General features: G+C 37.7%; 1 protein-coding gene across 12 annotated transcripts in view; it reads right to left on the reverse strand.

Annotated features, from left to right (window-relative positions):
- The window catches only part of CLOCK (clock circadian regulator), a 124,132-nt gene that overhangs the window by 24,440 nt on the left and 79,593 nt on the right, over window positions 1-20,099 (reverse strand). For all 12 annotated transcript variants that reach the window (XM_060416640.1, XM_012179336.4, XM_060416642.1 and 9 more), the window contains 7 exon segments: window positions 15,078-15,198; window positions 11,178-11,291; window positions 10,923-11,041; window positions 9,089-9,171; window positions 8,771-8,877; window positions 5,847-5,994; window positions 5,149-5,224 (listed from right to left, as the gene is read on the reverse strand). In XM_060416640.1, the coding sequence (XP_060272623.1) occupies window positions 5,149-5,224; window positions 5,847-5,994; window positions 8,771-8,877; window positions 9,089-9,171; window positions 10,923-11,041; window positions 11,178-11,291; window positions 15,078-15,198 (768 nt within the window).

Consider the following 20,099-nt stretch of genomic DNA (forward strand, 5'->3'; position numbering starts at 1 on the left):
AAATCATCTTCTTCACACCAACTCTGACCTTGTCCAGAATTCAATATCTATATGGATGATTCATGCAATACCCTGTCCTGGCCTCTCAGCTTTCTAGGAACTCCTCATTGCTACTAGCTTCTTCCTCTATTCTACCTGATTCAATCTCTACTCTTCATTACCAGATTACTCTAAATCTGGTAATCTGTGTGCCTCTAAAAACACAAATTAAAATCCAACTTTAAACCACACTTCCCTGTCTGAGCTTTCCAGTTCACTTGTTCCTCTGGAGACAATTACAGTCAACTTAAAATGATACATAACACTGAGCAGAAACATTATGTTTTCCAGCGGGCTCACTTTCCTACTCTCCACAGTTATTCCATACTTTCCAGAAGTTCTTAAACCTCTTTCTCCCTCTCTCTCCACAGAGAGCTCTGTTTTATATAGATGAAAATACTTGCCACCACCATATATGTAACTCTACGTATGAACATGCTGTGCTATGCTTAGTCACTCAGTCATGTCCAACTCTGTGACCCCATGGACTGTAGCCTGCCAGTCTCCTCTGTCCACAGGATTTCCCAGGCAACAATACTGGAGTAGGTAGCCATTTCCTTCTCCAGGGGATCCTTCCAACTCAGGAATCAAACTGGGGTCTCCTGCATTGCAGGTGGAGTCTTTACCAGCTGAGCCCACCTATTAACATATCAGGTATATAGATAGACCCATCTTCTGTTTGCTCATTACAGTGGAGCAAAGTGTCAAAGAGGGTCCGTCAAAGAACCTCCATATGCAACAGTGAATTAAGCAACAATAAATACTGTTCCCTATTGCAGGGAAGCTACATAGAAGGCAATGTGTGTGTATACACAGATATAAATAAATGATTTCAAAATTACTACTATCACAAAAGGAAAAAATGGGTTATGTGACACAATGCCCACTGTCCTGCACTCTAATTGCTCTTCACATCCTGTTTTGTCTCCATCTCCCACCCTCTCCCAGCTCCTGAAACCCTTCTGCCTGCCTTCAGTTTCCCTAAGCAGCAAAAGCTGTATTCTCAACCTCACTGATGAACATTCCTTCATTGGCGTCCTCTGACTAAAACCCAGAACCTCCCACCCCCTACCCCCAAAGGATACCACTTTCCTTGTAGGTCTCTTAGGCAGCTGGAGTTTCCTTTCCCTCAATCTTCAGACCTCTGCTCCGAAGGTAGAACAGAGGTCTTCCTACTGCTCTGGCCTGAACATTCTCCCTTCCACCTTTCCCAAAACTCACAGCTATGAACGCCACATTATCACACCAAGTAACTCACTATCTCTCCTTGCTGTAGTCATTTACTCACCTTGTGCTTACTCCTCACTAAGTAGCTGAATTAAAGTTTCTCTACTCCTGGCTCAGTACCGTCCTTACTGGTTTTTTTAAAAATTGGAGTATAGATGATTTACAACATTGCATTACTTTCTGGTGTACAGCAAGGTGATTTTTGTGTATCTATCTATGCTTTTTCGAATTCTTTTCCCAAAGGTTATTACAGAGTATTGGGTAGAGTTTTCTGTGCTATACAGTAGGTCCTTGTTGATTATCTGTTTTATATATAATACTGTGCATATATGTTAATCCCAACACCCTAATTTATCCCTCCCACCTACCTTTCCCCTTCAGTAACCACAAGTCTATTCTCTAAGTCTGTGAGACTATTTCTGTTTTGTAAATAAGTTGATCTGTATCATTTTTTAGATTTCACATATAAGCAATATGATTCTTTCTCTGACTGACTTCACTTGGTATGATAATCTCTAGGTCCATCCATGTTGCTGCCTTCTGTTTTATGGCTAAGTAATATCCCACTGTATATATGTGCCACAACTTCTTTATCCATTCATCTACTGATGGACACTTAGGGTGCTACCATATCCTGAATATTGTAAATAGTGTTGCAACTGAACGCTGGGGTGCATGTATCCTTTCAAATTATGGATTCTGCAGATATATGCCCAGGAGGGGGACTGCTGGATCATCTGGGAGCTCTCTTTGTTTGCTGAGGAACCTCCCATACTGTTCTCCATAGTGGTTGTGCCTATTTACATTCCCACTAAAAGTGTAGGACGGCTCTCTCTTCTCCACATCCTCTTCAGCTGTTATTGATGGTCACTTTTTGATAATGGTCATTCTGCCCAGTGTGAGGTAATACCCTCATTGTAGCTTTTATCTGTAATTCTCTAATGATGAGCGATGCTGAACAATCTTCTCATGTGCCTACTGGCCATCTGTATGTCTTCTTTAGAGAAATGTCTATTCAGATCTTCTGCCCATCTTTTGGTTGAGTCATTTGTTTTTTGATAATGAGCTTCATGAGCTATCTGCATATTTTGGAGATTAATCCCTTGTCAGTTACTTCGTTTGCCAGTGTTTTCTCCCATTCTTCCCATGTCTTTTCATTATGTTTATGGTTTCCTTTGCTGTACAAAAGCTTTTAAGTTTAATTAGGTCCCATTTATTTTTGTTTCAATTCCAAAAGACTTTGTATGGGGACTAGACACACATTCATTTTGTAATATATTTAAATGCTGAATCACTATGTTGTATACCTAAAACTAATAAATTTTGCATCTTCTATATTTCAATTTAAAAATTGCCTTCTATGGCTCAAGATGCTGAGAATATAGCAGCAAATAACACAGACATGTTCTCTGCTCTCATGGATCCCACATGAAAGAATTTTTCCAAAAAGACTATGACGGCTTAGAGGAAAAAGATCCATTATGTTTTAATAAAAGATATTTTCTGAGGAAAGCACTTATAATTTTTCTTATGCTATGGCATATTTTACAACGGCAAGTTTACACCTCTTAACCCCCTTCACCTATTTTGCCCCATCTCACACCCCAATGCCTCACTCTGGCAATCAGCAGTTTGTTCTCTATGAGTCTGGTTTGCTTGCTCATTTGTTTTGTTTTTTAAATTCTACATATAAGTGAGATAATTTGTCTTTCTTTGACTTATTTCCCTTAGTATCGTGGCCCCAAGATCCATTCATACTGTCACAAAAAGCAATATTTCATTTTTTATGATTGAGTCTACTATATGTATGTACCACATCTTTACTTGTTTCTGTATCTTCAGTTCAGTTCAGTTGCTCAGTCGTGTCTGACTCTTTGCGACCCCATGAATCCCAGCACGCCAGGCCTCCCTGTCCATCACCAACTCCCAGAGTTCACTCAGACTCACATCCATTGAGCCCGTGATGCCAGCCAGCCATCTCATCCTCGGTTGTCCCCTTCTCCTCCTGCCCCCAATCCCTCCCAGCATCAGAGTCTTTTCCAATGAGTCAACTCTTTGCATGAGGTGGCCAAAGTACTGGAGTTTCACCTTTAGCATCATTCCTTCCAAAGAAATCCCAGGGCTGATCTCCATCAGAATGGACTGGTTGGATCTCCTTGCAGTCCAAGGGACTCTCGAGAGTTTTCTCCAACACCACAGTTCAAAAGCATCTATTCTTCGGCACTCAGCCTTCTTCACAGTCCAACTCTCACATCCACACATGACCACAGGAAAAACCATAGCCTTGACTAGACGGACCTTAGTCGGCAAAGTAACGTCTCTGCTTTTGAATATACTGTCTAGGTTGGTCATAACTTTTCTTCCAAGGAGTAAGCATCTTTTAATTTCATGGCTGCAGTCACCATCTGCAGTGATTTTGGAGCCCAGAAAAATAAAGTCTGACACTGTTTCCACTGTTTCCCCATCTATTTCCCATGAAGTGATGGGACCAGATGCCATGATCTTCGTTTTCTGAATGTTGAGCTTTAGGCCAACTTTTTCACTCTCATCAAGAGGCTTTTTAGTTCCTCTTCACTTTCTGCCATAAGGGTGGTATCAGCTGCATATCTGAGATTATTGATATTTCTCCCGGCAATCTTGATTCCAGCTTGTGTTTCTTCCAGCCCAGCATTTCTCATAATGTACTCTGCACAGAAGTTAAATAAGCAGAGTGACAATATACAGCCTTGACATACTCCTTTTCCTATTTGGAACCAGTCTGTTGTTCCATGTCCAGTTCTAACTGTTGCTTCCTGACCTATATACAGATTTCTCAAAAGGCAGGTCAGGTGGTTTGGTATTCTGTATCTTAGTTATTGTAAATAATCCTGCAATGAACATAGGGATATATAAATCTTTACAATTGTTTTTTCTTCAGGTAAATACTAAGAAGTAAAACTGCTCTATCATACTATTTTTATATTTTTTATTTTTTTATCATACTATTTTTAATTTCTTGAGGAACTTCCATACTATTTTCTGTAGTGACTGCACCAACTTACAATCCCACCAACAGTTCATGAGGGTTCCCTTTTCTCCATATCCTTGCCAATACTTGCTATTTATTGCCTTTCTGATAACAGCCATTCTTACAGGTATGAAGTGATATCCTGTTGTGGTGTTTACATGCATTTCAACCACTAAGTGAGCCTGGAAAGAGAACCTGGAGATGACTGTGGCTCCACTGACACCTTGATTACAGGCTTGTGAGGGACCCTGGACTGAAACCTTGAGTACAGACCCATGACCAATTCTGAAGCAGAGTGCCCAAATAAAATATGTCTGGATTCTTGACTCACAGAAACTACTGAGATAATATATGTATGTCATTTTATATCATTAAGGTTTGTTACATAGCAACAGGTAGCTAATACACTATATTTCTACCTGATATAATAAAAAAAGAAACCAGTGTTCAAAATCTGACTATAACTTTCCAGTCATGAGTCTTTAAGCTCAGTTTTAATATTTTCAAAGTGGGGATATATTCACTTTGAGTCTTTAAGCTCAGTTTTACTATTTTCAAAGTGGGGATATAAGGATGTCTGAGAAATAAACGACATTTCATGTTTCATATAAAAACCAGAGCCTAGCAGATTGTAATAAATGTTAGTTTAATTCTGAGATCATACATGTTTCATATAATGATCTCTAAATAGCAGGCCCATCAAATCTTTTTTAAAAACACATGAGGTTTTAAAATATTAAATTTAATATAAAAATAAATACTATAGTTATAATTACAAGTAAATGAAATATTTGAAAAACAATTTTTCTATAAATTATTGAGTCTTGTTATTCATTGAGAAGAAATAATTTTTTAAAAACATGTAAGATACATACTTTGTCAGCAGCTGTCTCTGGAAGAGACTCTTCAATGCCAAGTTCTCGTCGTCTTTCAGCCCTAACTTCTGCATAACTACAAGTGGAAAAAAATGCAATTTCAGTGTTTGATCATTCATTTAAAACACTGCAGAGGTGCAACAATTCAATGTTCATTATGTATCTCATTTGTTCATCACAAATTCCAGACTATTTTCTATGTACCAAAAAAACCCTTAAACATATACATATATAGCACTATATATATATACACACAGAGTGTATCTTAATTCAAATTTCTTTTTTTTACATATCTAAAAAGTTTAATGTCCTACTATAAATGATCTGTAACCACACAGGACCTAAATCAAGAGGAATTAAATAAAGGAACAGTATGCTTTATCTACTCCAGCTCTCCTTTTGCATGACTGACTGTGGTATACAAAAGACAGTTACAGCATCTGCTCTAAACCATAAAACTTATGTCAGAAATTATGTTATCTTTATTTCTATCTAATGCCTATAAGTAAATTTAATAATAAATTGAAAATATGAATATTTTCAATAATATAGAAAATAATACTGAATATTGAAAAAAATACTGAGAAATAAAAGAGAAAAAAATCACTCTGTACTTTGTAATAAGTCATACATAAAACTACATTCCAGAATCATTATGAATGTTTCCATATTCAGAAATTCTATAAAAGAAGTATTACCTTACTACGGTATGAGTACAAACAATAAACTCTGGCCTTGAATTCCACTGATGGTAAGTGATATAATAATGAGTTTGAAGCCAAATCCACTGCTGTCCTTTGGTCAGGAACCTATAGTAACAAGATTTGCCTTTTCCGTATTGCATTACTAAGAAGAAAAAAATATTTTTTGATTTGTATTACTAGATTTTTACTCAAAGGTATCATTCATATTCATATCTATCTATCTATCTATCTATCTATCATTCTTCTGGCTTTTCAATAACATATAGTAAATCTTCCATAGCACCCAACTTTTAGCCTGTTATTGCTGATCGTAGGTATTTTTCATACACAATAAATGTCCAAATACTTGAGAATAAATTATTCACATACTGACTCTCTCCTGCTAAGATATTAAGGATAACAGCAATAAGTAATCACACCTGAGCTGTACTCCCCATACCCTACCCCTCACCCTCTGCAAACACAGCATCTTTTTATTTTTTGGCTGCACTGGGTCTTCGTTGCTACATCCAAGCTTTCTCTAGTTTCGGGCGAGCTGAGGCTCTGCTCCAGCTGCGGTGTGCGGGCTTCTCACTAAAATGGTCTCTCTTATTGCAGAGCACAGGCTCCAGGGCGTGGGCTTCAACAGTTGTGGTACACAGGCTTAGTTTCCCTGCAGCCTGTGGGACCTTCCCAGACCAGGAACTTGAACCCATGTCCTCTGCAGTGGCAGGTGGATTTTTAACCACTGGACCACCAGGAAGTCCAAGTATAGCATTTTAGAGGCATTTACTTCTAAACCTGAACTTACCAAAATCAGAAAAACTTAATTATTTCAAGTAGCTGATTTCCCAAAACAGTATTTCAAGCAGTATTTCCCAAAACATTCTTTGCAGATTATAAGTTCAAAAGTCTTTTAGCAGATATTAAGCATAAAATGGGTTCTGCGTTAAATTAACTTGGGAAAATTTGTTCTTCTCAAAGCCTTGAGTATGCTAATCTGTCAAGATTCTGGTGTTGGGGAGATTATGAACTCTTACCTAATTTTCTTTGACCATAAAATTCATTTTTAATAGACTGATATTCAGTGGACAAAACCTTAACACAGGCTGGACCGGAATCGTGTTCGCTCTCTCTCCTCCAACCCGTCACTATTCATGAGGAAATCAAAGTCTACATACTTAAAATTGCTTGTCGAAAATTATCCAGCTAGTTAATAGAGGTGTCAGGTTTTTTTTAATACATCACGGAGCCTAGTGCCCATATCACTCGAAGTGAAAAATATTTCTTTCGTGATATTTTATAACACGCTTTATTTTCATAGAGAGAGGTTTATAAACCAGCCTAAGACATGAAGCTACATTAAATATCTAATTAAGCTTTAGAGGACACTCAAGATGAAAGATTTGGGAAGGAGGATCAGAGAGGCAAATGAAACCTATTTATTAAAACAAACTTCTGAAACAAAGAATGAACAAACAGCCTGTGGTAAAGGAGGAGGTCCAGACTCTAATCCTATCTCTGCCACCAAGGTTGTTTGTTTTTTTAATTGGAGGCTAATTACTTTACAATATTGTGGTGGTTTCTGCCACACATCGGAATGAATCAGCCACGTCTACCTGTATCCCCCCATCCTGAACCCCCTCCCACCTCGCTCCCCATCCCATCCCTCTGGGTTGTACCAGTGCACCAGTTTTGAGTGCCCTATTTCATGCATTGAACTTGGACTGGTCATCTATTTCACATATGGTAATATACATGTTTCAATGCTATTCTCTCAAATCATCCCACCCTCACCTTCTCCCACAGAAAAGTCTGTTCTTTACATCTGTGTCTCTTTTGCTGTCTTACATATAGGATCATCGTTACCATTTTTCTAAATTCCATATATATGTGTTAATATACTGTATTGGTGTTTTTCTTTCTGACTTACTTCACTCTGTATAATAGGTTAGAGTTTCATCTACCTCATTAGAACTGACTCAAATGCATTCTTTTCAATAGCTGAGTAGTATTCCATTGTGTATAAGTACCACAACTTTCTTATCCATTCATCTGCTGATGGACATCTAGGTTGCTTCCATGTCCTGGCTATTATAAACAGTGCTGTGATGAACACTGGGGTACACGTGTCTCTTTCAGTTCTGGTTTCCTCAGTGTGTATGTACAACTGCTGGGTCGTATAGCAGTTCTATTTCCAGTTTTTTAAGGAATCTCCATGTTGTTCTCCATAGTGGCTATACTAGTTTGCATTCCCTCCAATAGTGTAAGAGGGTTCCCTTTTCTCCACACCCTCTCCAGCATTTATTGTTTGTAGACTTTTTGACATCTGCCACCAATGTTATATGGGACTGTAAATAAATTAGTTAGCCTTTCTGTGTCTCAGTTTACTTGTGGAGATAATAACAGTACCTACTTTCTATTATACAACTGTGACTATGAATAATGAAAATAATACATGTAAGTTGTTCAGAACAGGGCAAAATGAGATGAGAATGTTCCTTCCGTTAATATAACAATGGATGGTAACATTAATGAAGCGCTCACTGAGTTTTCTGTAAGAGATTCTTTAAATGTGGCATACCTCCCTGTGCAGACTCACATGCCTAGAAATAAAAATTCATGAAATAGTGTTCTAATATAATTTTCAAAGGAATCGACTTCTCTTACTCTAAATATAGAACTTCTATACTTCAAAACAAGGTTTATTAGATGCCATATTATAAAACTGTATTACTACTATAGATTGAAATATATAAAATGGAGGAAGTTTAATTTAGACTCGATCTAGGATTCCTATTAGAAGTAGTTATGCATACAAAAGAAATTTTTCCAATACATTTCAAAAGTACAAAAATGGTCTGTTTTACCACTATTAATAAGATAGTTATTTACAGATTAAAAAAGTATTACCACCCGAAGTATTAAAATCTACTTACAGTGCTCATGACATTTTGCCAAATTTTCTAGGTCATCCACATGATAGTAATCATAGCCTGATGTTCCCAGAACTTCAAATGGCAAATATCCTATTATGGGTGGTGCCCTAAATTATATATAAAACAATCAATATTATGACTTTTTCCATTAATAAGAAGTACTCAACTACAAACCAATTTTGGGAGGAAACTTCATTTCTTAAAAATAATGGATAAGGAGTTTGAGCATCCTGACTAGAAAAAGTTTGTCTTTGAAATCCAATAATTTCAAGAATTATAATGATTAATCTTTTTATAGAATTTAAAAATGGGAGTTACCTGTGATCTAGAAATAGAAACTTCCACTCTAAACTATGTCTAGATGTAAACTCTTCATTGGGTTCTTCAACAGTGCACATTTCCTACAAATAAATAATTAAAATTGAGAAATACTTTTCTGTATACTCAGCAAATTCCTAAATATTGCTATCTGTATAAGTCATTTTTAGCTAATTTTTCCTTAAACATTTTTTTTTAAAAAATTTTTATTTTCTAGTACTAAGGAATGTGGCAATAAACACATGCAGGCTTCTGGGGGAGTACTTCTCACTCCACACATTTCTCTATTCACTCACATGCCTATAAAGTCTCATTCTAATCTCTCTCCTGAATTATAGTTCTATATTTCTGTCTGGATGTTTCCACGTACCACAAGCTCAACATGTCCTAAAATGAACCAACTATTTTAATCCTCATATCCAGTTACATAATGTTCCATCCCATTAATGGAGGGATACCTGTACTGTGCCATTAAGTCTAAAATCTAATAATCACAATACACTCATTTTCACCTTTCACCATCTAAATGGCCACTACTAAATCCTTTCGGTTTCACCTTCTAAGTTTTTTTTTTTTTTAATCTATTCAATCCCATCCATCTTCAGGGTCTTAGTCTAGTTGCCACCATTGGCTCACATTATTGCAAAATATTCCAAACAAGTTTCCCTGTCCTTCAACTCATCTTCTCTTCTGGCCACAATGACCTTATAAATACTCAAACACGATTGTATAATTTCCCTGACAGAAAAATCTTAATAGCTGATCATTCCATTAGGACAAAATCTAAACAAGGAGAAACAAACAACAAAGAAAGAAACATATATCACTGCCAGCATCTGCTTACTTTTCTAACCTCATCTCTCAACATCCCTACCCTCCCTCCATTCACAGCAACCCTAGACTCTAGTCATACTCAACAATGTATTCTAACCTGCCCGTCTTCTTGAATGACCTTCTGCAGCACAATGTAGTGATTAGGAGTTTGGGTTTAGAAAGAAAAGGAATTAGAATCAATCTCAGTTCTACTACTTAATAGCTGTGACTCTGGGTAAGTAACTTAACTCCCCTAAGCCACAGTTTCCTTATATATAAAATGGTGATCATACCACCATTTATAAGTATTAAATGAGATAATGCACGTAAACAGCATGTGGTAAGCATGCAAAAAGCATGCTACCACTGCCATTATTTTCTACGACCAAAACAAGTAGAGTCAGAGTGGTTTAAGATCCTCTAACTGCTAATTCAGTACTTTGTCCTATGTATTTCCCTAAATTTAAAATCTTAGCCTGGCTTATTTTCAGCCACTTTGCAGTGACTGAAGTCTTTCCTTTGCTGACTTTCCTACTAATCACCTACTTCCTGGACCCAGGATATGAAAATAAAATTATTTAATTGACTTTTTAAATTGAAAAGGTAAATTAAATGTATTAAGAAGGTCACCTGTGTATTTCAAAATAAAATTTCAAAAGCAATCTTTGGCCTTTCCCCTTTAATGTATTTGTGAACTATACAACAAAAGCACCTTAAAATTTTGCACAAAAGCAGGACAATGGTGATAAGTAACCACTGGTTAACAGCCAAAAATTTCACAAACCCAAATGAAATTTTTGGCCAACCCAACACAAGGTATATTATCAAAAAATTAGTTCTATAATTTGATGAGTGCTTTGATAACTCACAATTTGCTTCAAAAATATTATGATCATACATGTTTAATGACTCATGGCCATTACTACTTTAATGTTTACAGGAAGTATCTGGAAACAATAAAAAAAACAACAGATAGGACCCATAATATGAAGTGAAACCCCTCTGGGAAACAGAAACATACCTTGATGAACTGAGGTGTAGCTAATCTGACAGTAGCTACAAAACAAACTCTATCTTCATAAGAAGGCCTATGTGTGCGTTGTATTGTTCCTTCAAAACCATTGTGTGCTGAAGTGGATACTAAAGCAATAAGGAAATAAATATCATCAGTTACTCCAGTAAAAACCTAGTTTTTACTAATACTTGAACATTTGTCTTTAAGAGCTTAAAAGAATAACAAGTGAAAATACATTGTAAGAGAAGCATTTTAACTTACCACTGTTTAAAGATTTGAAATTTCCTATAAATTTCACATATTCATAAGTAGATGGTTCCTTTGGGTCTATTGTTCCTCGAAGCATATGACAACAAAATTCTAACTGATTTTTTGCTGAAATAAGAGAAAAAATATAACATATTTTATGATTTACCATAAATAAGCCACACAAAGTGAGATTCTAACAGCTGTGTAAGTTTACAATTACTATTTTCTCATACAGAGGTCCCCAATGACATTGTGTTTAGTCCATAAAAGCAGAGTCTCTTCAGGAAATGATCTCATGTTGTCCTTAATAAAGACAGATCTTCTGATACAAGTAACTCCATGTTCCTCCATGTTTATTTGTCCTGCCTTGTCATTCATCACTCTAATCTCAAAGAAAGGTCTTGCTTCCTATTCCAATTTTTCTATCTCTACTTTAAACAGTCTTTCCCATCTTCCTTCTCTAGGACACCAGAACCATTCATTTCTTTAGCATTCACACATTATCTTCTTTGGGTCCTTACTGTCTACTTTTAATTTACTCAGGTCTTTTTTCATGCTATTCTTTTTAGTAACACAGATCTCCTTCCTTCTCATTATGAGCTCTAGTTCCCATATGTTCACCCTCCTTAACTTCATGTATTGTGGCTTTTGCCCTCACACTTCTACAGAAATGGCTCTTCATTGTTTCTACCTCTTCTTAAAACTCACATGTTTTCATTCCCATAGCATGAAACTTACCTTCCTACCTTATTGACTATTTCTCTCCCTTCTATTAATCAGTCAACAAACTATAGACATTCACGAAAGGTCTTTTGATTGTAATCTATTATGCTTTACAAACTTACCAGCACTGACAAACTTATTTACTCCTAAATCTCTCTCATCAATTTTAACGTTTTATCTAAGACCAAGTCTCATATCTGGAGAAGGAAATGGCAACCCACTCCAGTACTCTTGCCTGGAAAATCCTATGGAGGGAGGAGCCTGGTAGGCTACAGTCCATGGGGTCGCAAAGAGTCGGACATAACTGAGCGACTTCACTTTCACTTCACTAAGTCTCATATCACTATTTTTCAGAACATTTGTACCTGACTGTTCCATCAGTAACTTAAATTCAAAATACTTGAAAGTGAATTTTTCCTTCTATCTTCCTAAGGCAGCTGTCATTCCCCTCTGTCCTATCTCCTTAGTTAGAAATCACATCAATTTGTTTTCTCTTTGTATCACCAGGTCAAAAACTAAATCTGTAACCAGGATCTGCTGTTTATTATACCAAGAATGCTCTGGTGAGTCATTTTTTCCCATGAGCAGCCAGAACCACCATTTTGGTACCGATGTAAATGACCTTGCATCTAGGTAACTGCAAAAATGTATTCTCTATGCCTCCACACTCCTGCCACTCAGACTCACCCTTGCCTACTACTCTTAGATTAGTATTACTTTCATCATTATTATTTCAGTACTCAAGGACTAATAACACCTCTCTTCACTGACAGTATCCAGCTCATACTCTTCTGTTATTATTATCAATGGCTTTATCATTAAACTCAGCCAGTTCAAACTCTTACCTTCTTCCTAAAACCTTCCCTACTGACGATCTCTAGCTGTTTGACACCAGTGCCTAACACCAAGTCCTACTGCTGCTGCTAAGTCACTTCAGTCGTGTCTGACTCTGTGTGACCCCACAGACAGCAGCCCACCAGGCTCCCCCGTCCCTGAGATTCTCCAGGCAAGAACACTGGAGTGGGTTGCCATTTCCTTCTCCAATGCATGAAAGTGAAAAGTGAAAGTGAAGTCGCTCAGTCGTATCCAACCCTCAGCGACCCTGTGGACTGCAGCCTACAAGGCTCCTCCGTCCATGGGATTTTCCAGGCAGGAGTACTGGAGTGGGGTGCCACTGCCTTCCCCACAAGTCCTACTGAGTTCACCTCAACACTCACAGGCATGCTTTCCTCTCCATCCTTACTTCTACTGCTGTCCTTTTCATCTCAAGTCTAGTCATTTTTCCAAAATTTTCCACCTGAGAGATTTTCTTTTTGAACCACAAAACCACCCAAATCCCCTTTCTGCTGGCTTCTCATGAAGTAAAAAATAAAAACCAAACTGTTAAGGATGAAATATCAGGCTTTATTTCCTTCTCTAGACACAAACACATCACTTGTACTACCTTACCTTCATTATGATACAAATGACCTATTTGTAGAATCCTGAATTTTCCTAGAAATTTCCCCTCTGTTTTAAATCATGTTCATTCCTTTGGCATGAAACATCCTTTTCATCTGTGGAAATAACTTTATTTTGTATATCAGTCTATTGGGTCGCAAAGAGTGGGATGCGACTAAACTGAACTGACTTCAAATACTGTTGTTTACAGGTGTATAACTGGCCTCTGCATCATTATATCTAACCCAAATCTTTCTCCTAAATGAAAGACTAGAGTAGTCGCTTAGTCGTGTCATAAGAATTTGGTTTTTTAACAAGTATAAATAAGCTTCAAATGTATTCTCCTGGTCTCTTAACTCCTCTCAACTTCTGAAAGGCTATTCTTATAAAAAACATACATTCACACATACTTACATGTGTGTGTATGTGTATCTCAACTGTTGAACAGTTAGTGTTTTACATAATCGAAGATTCAAAATATGAAAACCTTTAAAATGATTAATGTCAGCTTCCCTTGTAGCTCAGTCGGTAAAGGATCTGCCTGCAATGCAGGAGACCTGGGTTAATCCCTGGGTCAGGAAGATCCCCTGGAGAAGGAAATGACAACCCACTCCAGTATTTTTGCCTGGAGAATCCCATGGACAGAGGAGCCTGGTGGGCTATGGTCCATGGGGTTGCAAGAGTCAGACACGACTTAGCAACTAAACCATCACCACTATAAGAAAAGCCAAAATTCAAAAGCCATGAAAAAAGCAGTTAAAGAAGACATCTAATAGCTAATGGCCAAATGTAGAGCTGTCATGATTTCAGACTTTACACAGGATAATTTATTCAAGAAAACGAGGGTGGGAGGGAAGATCCAGAGGGAGGGGCCATATGTATACTTATGCCTGATTCACACTGCTGTGTGGCAGAAACCAACACAACATCATAAAACAATTATCTTCCAGTTAAAACCAACTAACAGAAAAGGTATTCTGGTCAATGAATCCAGAAGAAAAGTCAGATTATACGACAATATTTTATACTTATTAAAGGCAGGACTATGCTTCCCTATTCTTGGCATTTCTATTATATAGCACAAGTGTCTGCTACACTGCTGCTTTGCTGTTTACTCGCCAAGTCACATCCGACTCTTTTGCGACCGCATGGACTGTACCATGCCAGGCTCCTATGTCCATGGGATTTCCCAGGCAAGAACACTGGAGTGGGTTGTCATTTCATTCTCCACGGGGTCTTCCCAACCTAGAAATCAAAACTGCATCTGTGCATTGGCAGGGGGATTCCCATCCGGCACATTAGACATATCCAATAAATTATTGTTTAATTCTGCTTAATAGAGCACAAAATTTCTTTGATTAAGTAATTTTATAAAAAACATGTTTTGTCTCATAGTTCCAGTGTTCAATTGGTTAGTGATGGTAAAAATAAAAGCCCTTCATTTTCTCTTACTACAGTAAGATTTTTGTATAAAAATTAATAAGAATATATTGCTGAGTTCCATTTTCATATAAAATAGTTTTATGGCATATTATAACAGATGAGATTTCACTGTATTCTGGAACAGAGTTCAGACTTTTAACATGGTCATAATTCCATTATATTTTAATATTTAAAAAGTATCTAATAGGGGATTTGGGATGATGCTATGTGTTAATTTGGTTAAACATATCTCTGTCATGAAATTACAAAAGTAAAGGATAATGCAACCAAATCCATGTAACTTTTCGCTTAAGAGGTACTACTTACATTTTAAATATTCAGGGGTTAATGAATCACTTTCCAGCAGATGGGTAGAGAGTATTTTATAAACTTCTGAATGTTCCCCCTCTGGGATAAAATTAAATATACTTTGATCCACAAGATCTGACTGGAAAAAAAAATTTTTTTAATTAAATAATTACAGTGATTCAAGAGAAATTTATTTTAAAAATATATAATCACTCTTAAACATCAGACAAGCATATGGTTGACGTTTCATTATCTGTAAACAGTGACAAATATCAAGTTTCAAGTACAACTCAAAAGACAAGATTGAGAAGGTGAAAAAAGTTTCCATAATCTGTCTCTGATACTAGCATCATCAGATTCATGATCAATACGACCTTTGAAAGTTTTGTAAATTGTAAGTTTCACCACATGTGAACATGTAAAATATAACAGGACTAAGAAAGCTTATTAGAAGAATCTCTGGCTACCAGATGTAGCCTTACATACCAATTTCTGGTGAGTGGGGTATACACTACAAATAAAGGACCACAGGACGAGCCACAGGCTACATGAAGAGAAGACTTGACTTTGCTGTCAGTTCAGTTGCCCAATGTGTCCTTTCTTTATTTCATCTTTTCCAGTCATCTAACCTGTATCCCACTGTCAAAAAGTCATGCTTTAAGATAAATACCTCTTCCCAAAAAAGATGACTTACATGCTGAGCATTATAATCTATGCTAAGATATGGCTTTAATCAACAGTAATCTGACCAGCAGGAGGTTGCCTACAATGTGACATGGCTGTGGAATCCAAAGCGAATAGGACAGCATCAGCCCATAAGAACTATGGACAATAAAATTTTAGTGAAATCATGTATGTGTGTGTGGTAAGTTGCTGTAGTCATGTCTGACTCTGTGCAACCCCATGGACTGTAGCCTTGTCAGACCCCTCTGTCCATGAGATTCTCTAGGCAAGAATACAGGAGTGGGTTGCCATGCCCTTCTCTAGGGGATCTTCCCGACCCAGGGATCCAACCCACATCTCATGTCTCCTGAACTGGCAGGTGAGTTCTTTACCACTACATTTCCTGCCAAATCCCATCCAGGCTACTTGGTTTCTCTGCATTTCAAACTGCTCTGTGAAATCCTGGGGATAATAAAGTGATAGCTCCAAGACTACGGAAGGCAAGGGAGGTAAAGACAGGGCTAAGGGTTCCACTAAGTAGTTTCACTTTTATTTCCTATTTCAAATATTTTTAAGATTGTTCAAAACAAAAAACCTCAAACAATAACAAAAAACAGAGAGCCACTGAGGATGGTAAGAAGCAGGATAGGGGTGTTAACCACTCTCATACAAGCCATATACACTTTCTTCAGTCCTTTCCCTAGCCTTCAAGGTACACCTCATGAAGTGAATCTTTCCTCTCTCACCACATTTGTACTCTTCTGTCTTTCACAGACCAGCTGAAATTACTTCCTCCAAAAGTATGTCTTTTAACTGCATTGCTGTTTATTGTCCAGTTGTTAACTCATGTCCAACTCTTTGCGACCCCATGGACTACAGCACGCCAGGCTCCTCACTCCTCCACTAACTCCTAGAGTTTGTTCAAATTCATGTCCATTGAGTTGGTGATGCTATCTAACCACCTCATCCTCTGTTACCCCCATCTCCATTTGCCTTCAATCTTTCCCCAGCATCAGGGTTTTTTCAAATGAGTCAGCTCTGCACACCAGGTGATGAAAGTACTGGAGCTTCAGCTTTAGCATCAGTCCTTCCAATGAATATTCAGGCAGGATTGATTTCCTTTAGGACTGACTGGTTTGATCTCCTTGCTGTCCAAGGGACTCTCAAGAGTCTTCTCAAGCACCTCCATTCAAAAGCATCAATTCTTTGGTGCTGAGCCTCCTCTATGGTTCAACTCTCACATCTATATAACTACTAGGAAAACCATAGCTTTGACTATTAATATATGGACCTTTGTCATCAAAGTGATGTTTCTGCTTTCTAATATGCTGTCTAGATTTGTCATAGCTTTTCCAAAGAGCAAGTCTTTTATTTCATGGCTACAGTCATTGTCCGCAGTGATTTTGGAACCCCCCAAAATAAAACTATCCCTGCTTCCACTTTTTCCCCTTCTATTTGCCCAGAAGTGATGGGATCAGCTGCCATAATCTTAATTTTTTAATGCTGAGTTTCAAGTCAGCTTTTTCACTCTCTTCTTTCACTCTCATCAAGAGGTTCTTTACTTCCTCTTCATTTTCTGCCATTAGACTGGTATCCTGTACATATCTGAGGATGTAGATATTTCTCCTGGTAATCTTGATCCTAGCTTGTGATTCATGCAGCTCTGCATTTTACATCATGTACCCTGCATAGAAGTTAAATAAGCAGAATGACAAAATACAGCTTTGTCACACTCCTTCCCCAATTCTGAACCAGTCCCTTGCTCCATGTCTGGATCTAACTGTTGCTTCTTGACCAGCATACAGTTTTCTCAGGAAAGAGAAAGGTGATCTGGTACTCCCATCTCTTGAAGAATTTTTCAGTTTGTTGTGATCCACAGGGTCAAAGGCTTTAGCATAGTCAATAAAGCTGAATTAGATGTTTTTCTGGAATTCCCTTGTTTTATTCATGACCCAACAAACGTTGGCAATTTGATCTCTGGTTCCTCTGACTCTTCTAAACCCAACTTGGAAGTTCTTGGTTCACATAAGTGTTGAAGCCTAACTTGAAGGATTTTGAGCATAGCCTTGCTAGCATGTGAAATGAGCACAACTGTAGAGTAGTTTAAACATTCTTTGACACTGGAATGAAAACTGACTTTTTCCAGTCCAGTGGCCACTGCTGAGTTTTTCAAATTTGTTGTAACACTGAGTGCAGCACTTTAAAGCACCATCTTTCAGGGTTTTAAATAGCTGAGCTGGAATCCCATCACCTCCACTAGCTTTATTCATAGTAATGTTTCCTAAGGCCCACTTGACTCCTCACTTCAGGATGTCCAGGTTTAGGTGAATGACTACACCATCATGGTTATCTGGGTCATGAAGATCTGTTTTGAAGAGTTCTTCTGTGTATTCTTGACATCTCTTAATCTCATCTGCTTCTGTTAGGTCCATAACATTTCTGTCCTTTACTGTGCCCATCCTTGCATGAAATGTTATCTTCATATCTCCAGTTTCATAGAAGAGGTCGCTAGTCTTTTCCTTTCTATTGTCTTCCTCTATTTCTTTTCATTGTTCATTAAAGAAGCCCTTTTTATCTTTCCTTGCTCTTCTGTGGAACTCTCTGCATTCAGTTGCACATACCTTTCCCTTTCTCCTTTGCCTTTCGCTTCTCTTCTTTCCTAAGCTATTTGTAATGCTTCCTCAGACAACCACCTTGCCTTCTTGCATTTCTTCTTCTTGGGGATGGTTTTGGTCACTGCCTCCTGTACCATGTTAGGAACCTCTGTCCATAGTTCTTCAGGCACTTTGTCTACCAGATTTAATCCCTTGAATATATTCATCACCTCCACTGTATATTCAAAAGGGATTTGATTTAGGTTATATCTGAATGGCCTAGTGGTTATCCGTACATTCCTCAACTCTTTTTGAGAGTCTCTTGGACAAAAAGGAGATGAAACCAGTCAGTCCTAAAATAAATCAACCCTGAATATTCACTGGAAAGATTGACGCTGAAGCTCAAGCTTCAATACTTTGGCCACCTGAAGCCAAGAACCAACTCACTGGAAAAGACCCTGATGCTGGAAAAGACTGAGGGCAGGAGGAAAAGGGGGTATAAGATGATTGGATGCCATCATCGACATAATGCACATGAGTTTGAGCAAAGTGGGAGATAGTGAAGGACAGGGAAGCCTGGCTTGCTGCAGTTCACGGGGTTGCAAAGAGTTGCACACAACTTAGCAACTGAACAACCACAGAGAATGAAGTGGGTCAAAGTGGTAAAGATGTTCAGTTGAGCATGTGTCTAGTGGTGAAAGTAAAGTCCAAAGCTGTAAATAACATTACTGCTGTTATTAATAATAGGAACTTGGAATATTAGGTCCAGGAATCAAGGTAAATTGGAAGTGATCAAGCAGGAGATGGCAAGAGTGAACAACGACATCTTAGCAATCAGTGAACTAAAATGGACGGAAATGGGTGAATTTAATTCAAATGACCATTATATCTCCTACTATGGGCAAGAATCCCTTAGAAGAAATGGAGTAGCCCTTATAGTCAACAAAAGGGTCAAAAATGCAGAACTTGGGTACAACCTCAAAATCGACAGAATGATCTCGGTTCATTTCCAAGGCAAACCATTCAACATCACAGTAATATGCTCCAATCACTGATGCCAAAGAAGCTGAAGTTAACCAGTTCTATGAAGACCTAAAACACCTTCTAGAACTAACACCAGAAAAATATGTCCTTTTCATCACAGGGGATTGGAATGCAAAAGTAGGAAGTCAAGAGATACCTGGAGTAACAGGGAAGTTTGGCCTTTGGAGTACAAAATGAAGCAGGGCAAAGGCTAACAGTTTTGTCAAGAGAATGTGCTAGTCACAGCAAACAACCTTTTCCAACAACTCTACACATGGACATCACCAGATGGTCAATACCAAAATCACACTGATTATGTTCTTTGCAGCCAAGATGGAGAAGTTCTATACAGTCAGCAAAAACAAGACCTGGAGCTGACTGTGGCACAGATCATAAGCTCCTTTTTGCAAAATTCAGGCTTAAATTGAAGAAGGTAGGACATTCAGATATGACCTAAATCAAATCCCTTATGATTATGCCATGGAAGAGATGAATAGATTCAAGGGTAAGAGTGTCTGAAGAGCTAAGGACAGAGCATAAGGGGCAAAGATTCTGGCCCTTTTGATAGGCTTTATTTACTTCCTTCAAATATTTGTTTTCTTATTAAAAATATTTATTTGCAAATAGAAAAGTCCAAATAATCATATAACTACTTTAAAAATTCTAGATTTTTATTTCTGCATACTGCATTTACACCAAACACTGTACTGACTTTCTTAAGGCACACTTGTGTTTATATTTCAAAATTTTCAAGTTAAGA

Source organism: Ovis aries, chromosome 6 (assembly GCF_016772045.2).
Source record: "Ovis aries strain OAR_USU_Benz2616 breed Rambouillet chromosome 6, ARS-UI_Ramb_v3.0, whole genome shotgun sequence".
In the NCBI taxonomy this organism is placed as follows: domain Eukaryota; kingdom Metazoa; phylum Chordata; class Mammalia; order Artiodactyla; family Bovidae; genus Ovis; species Ovis aries.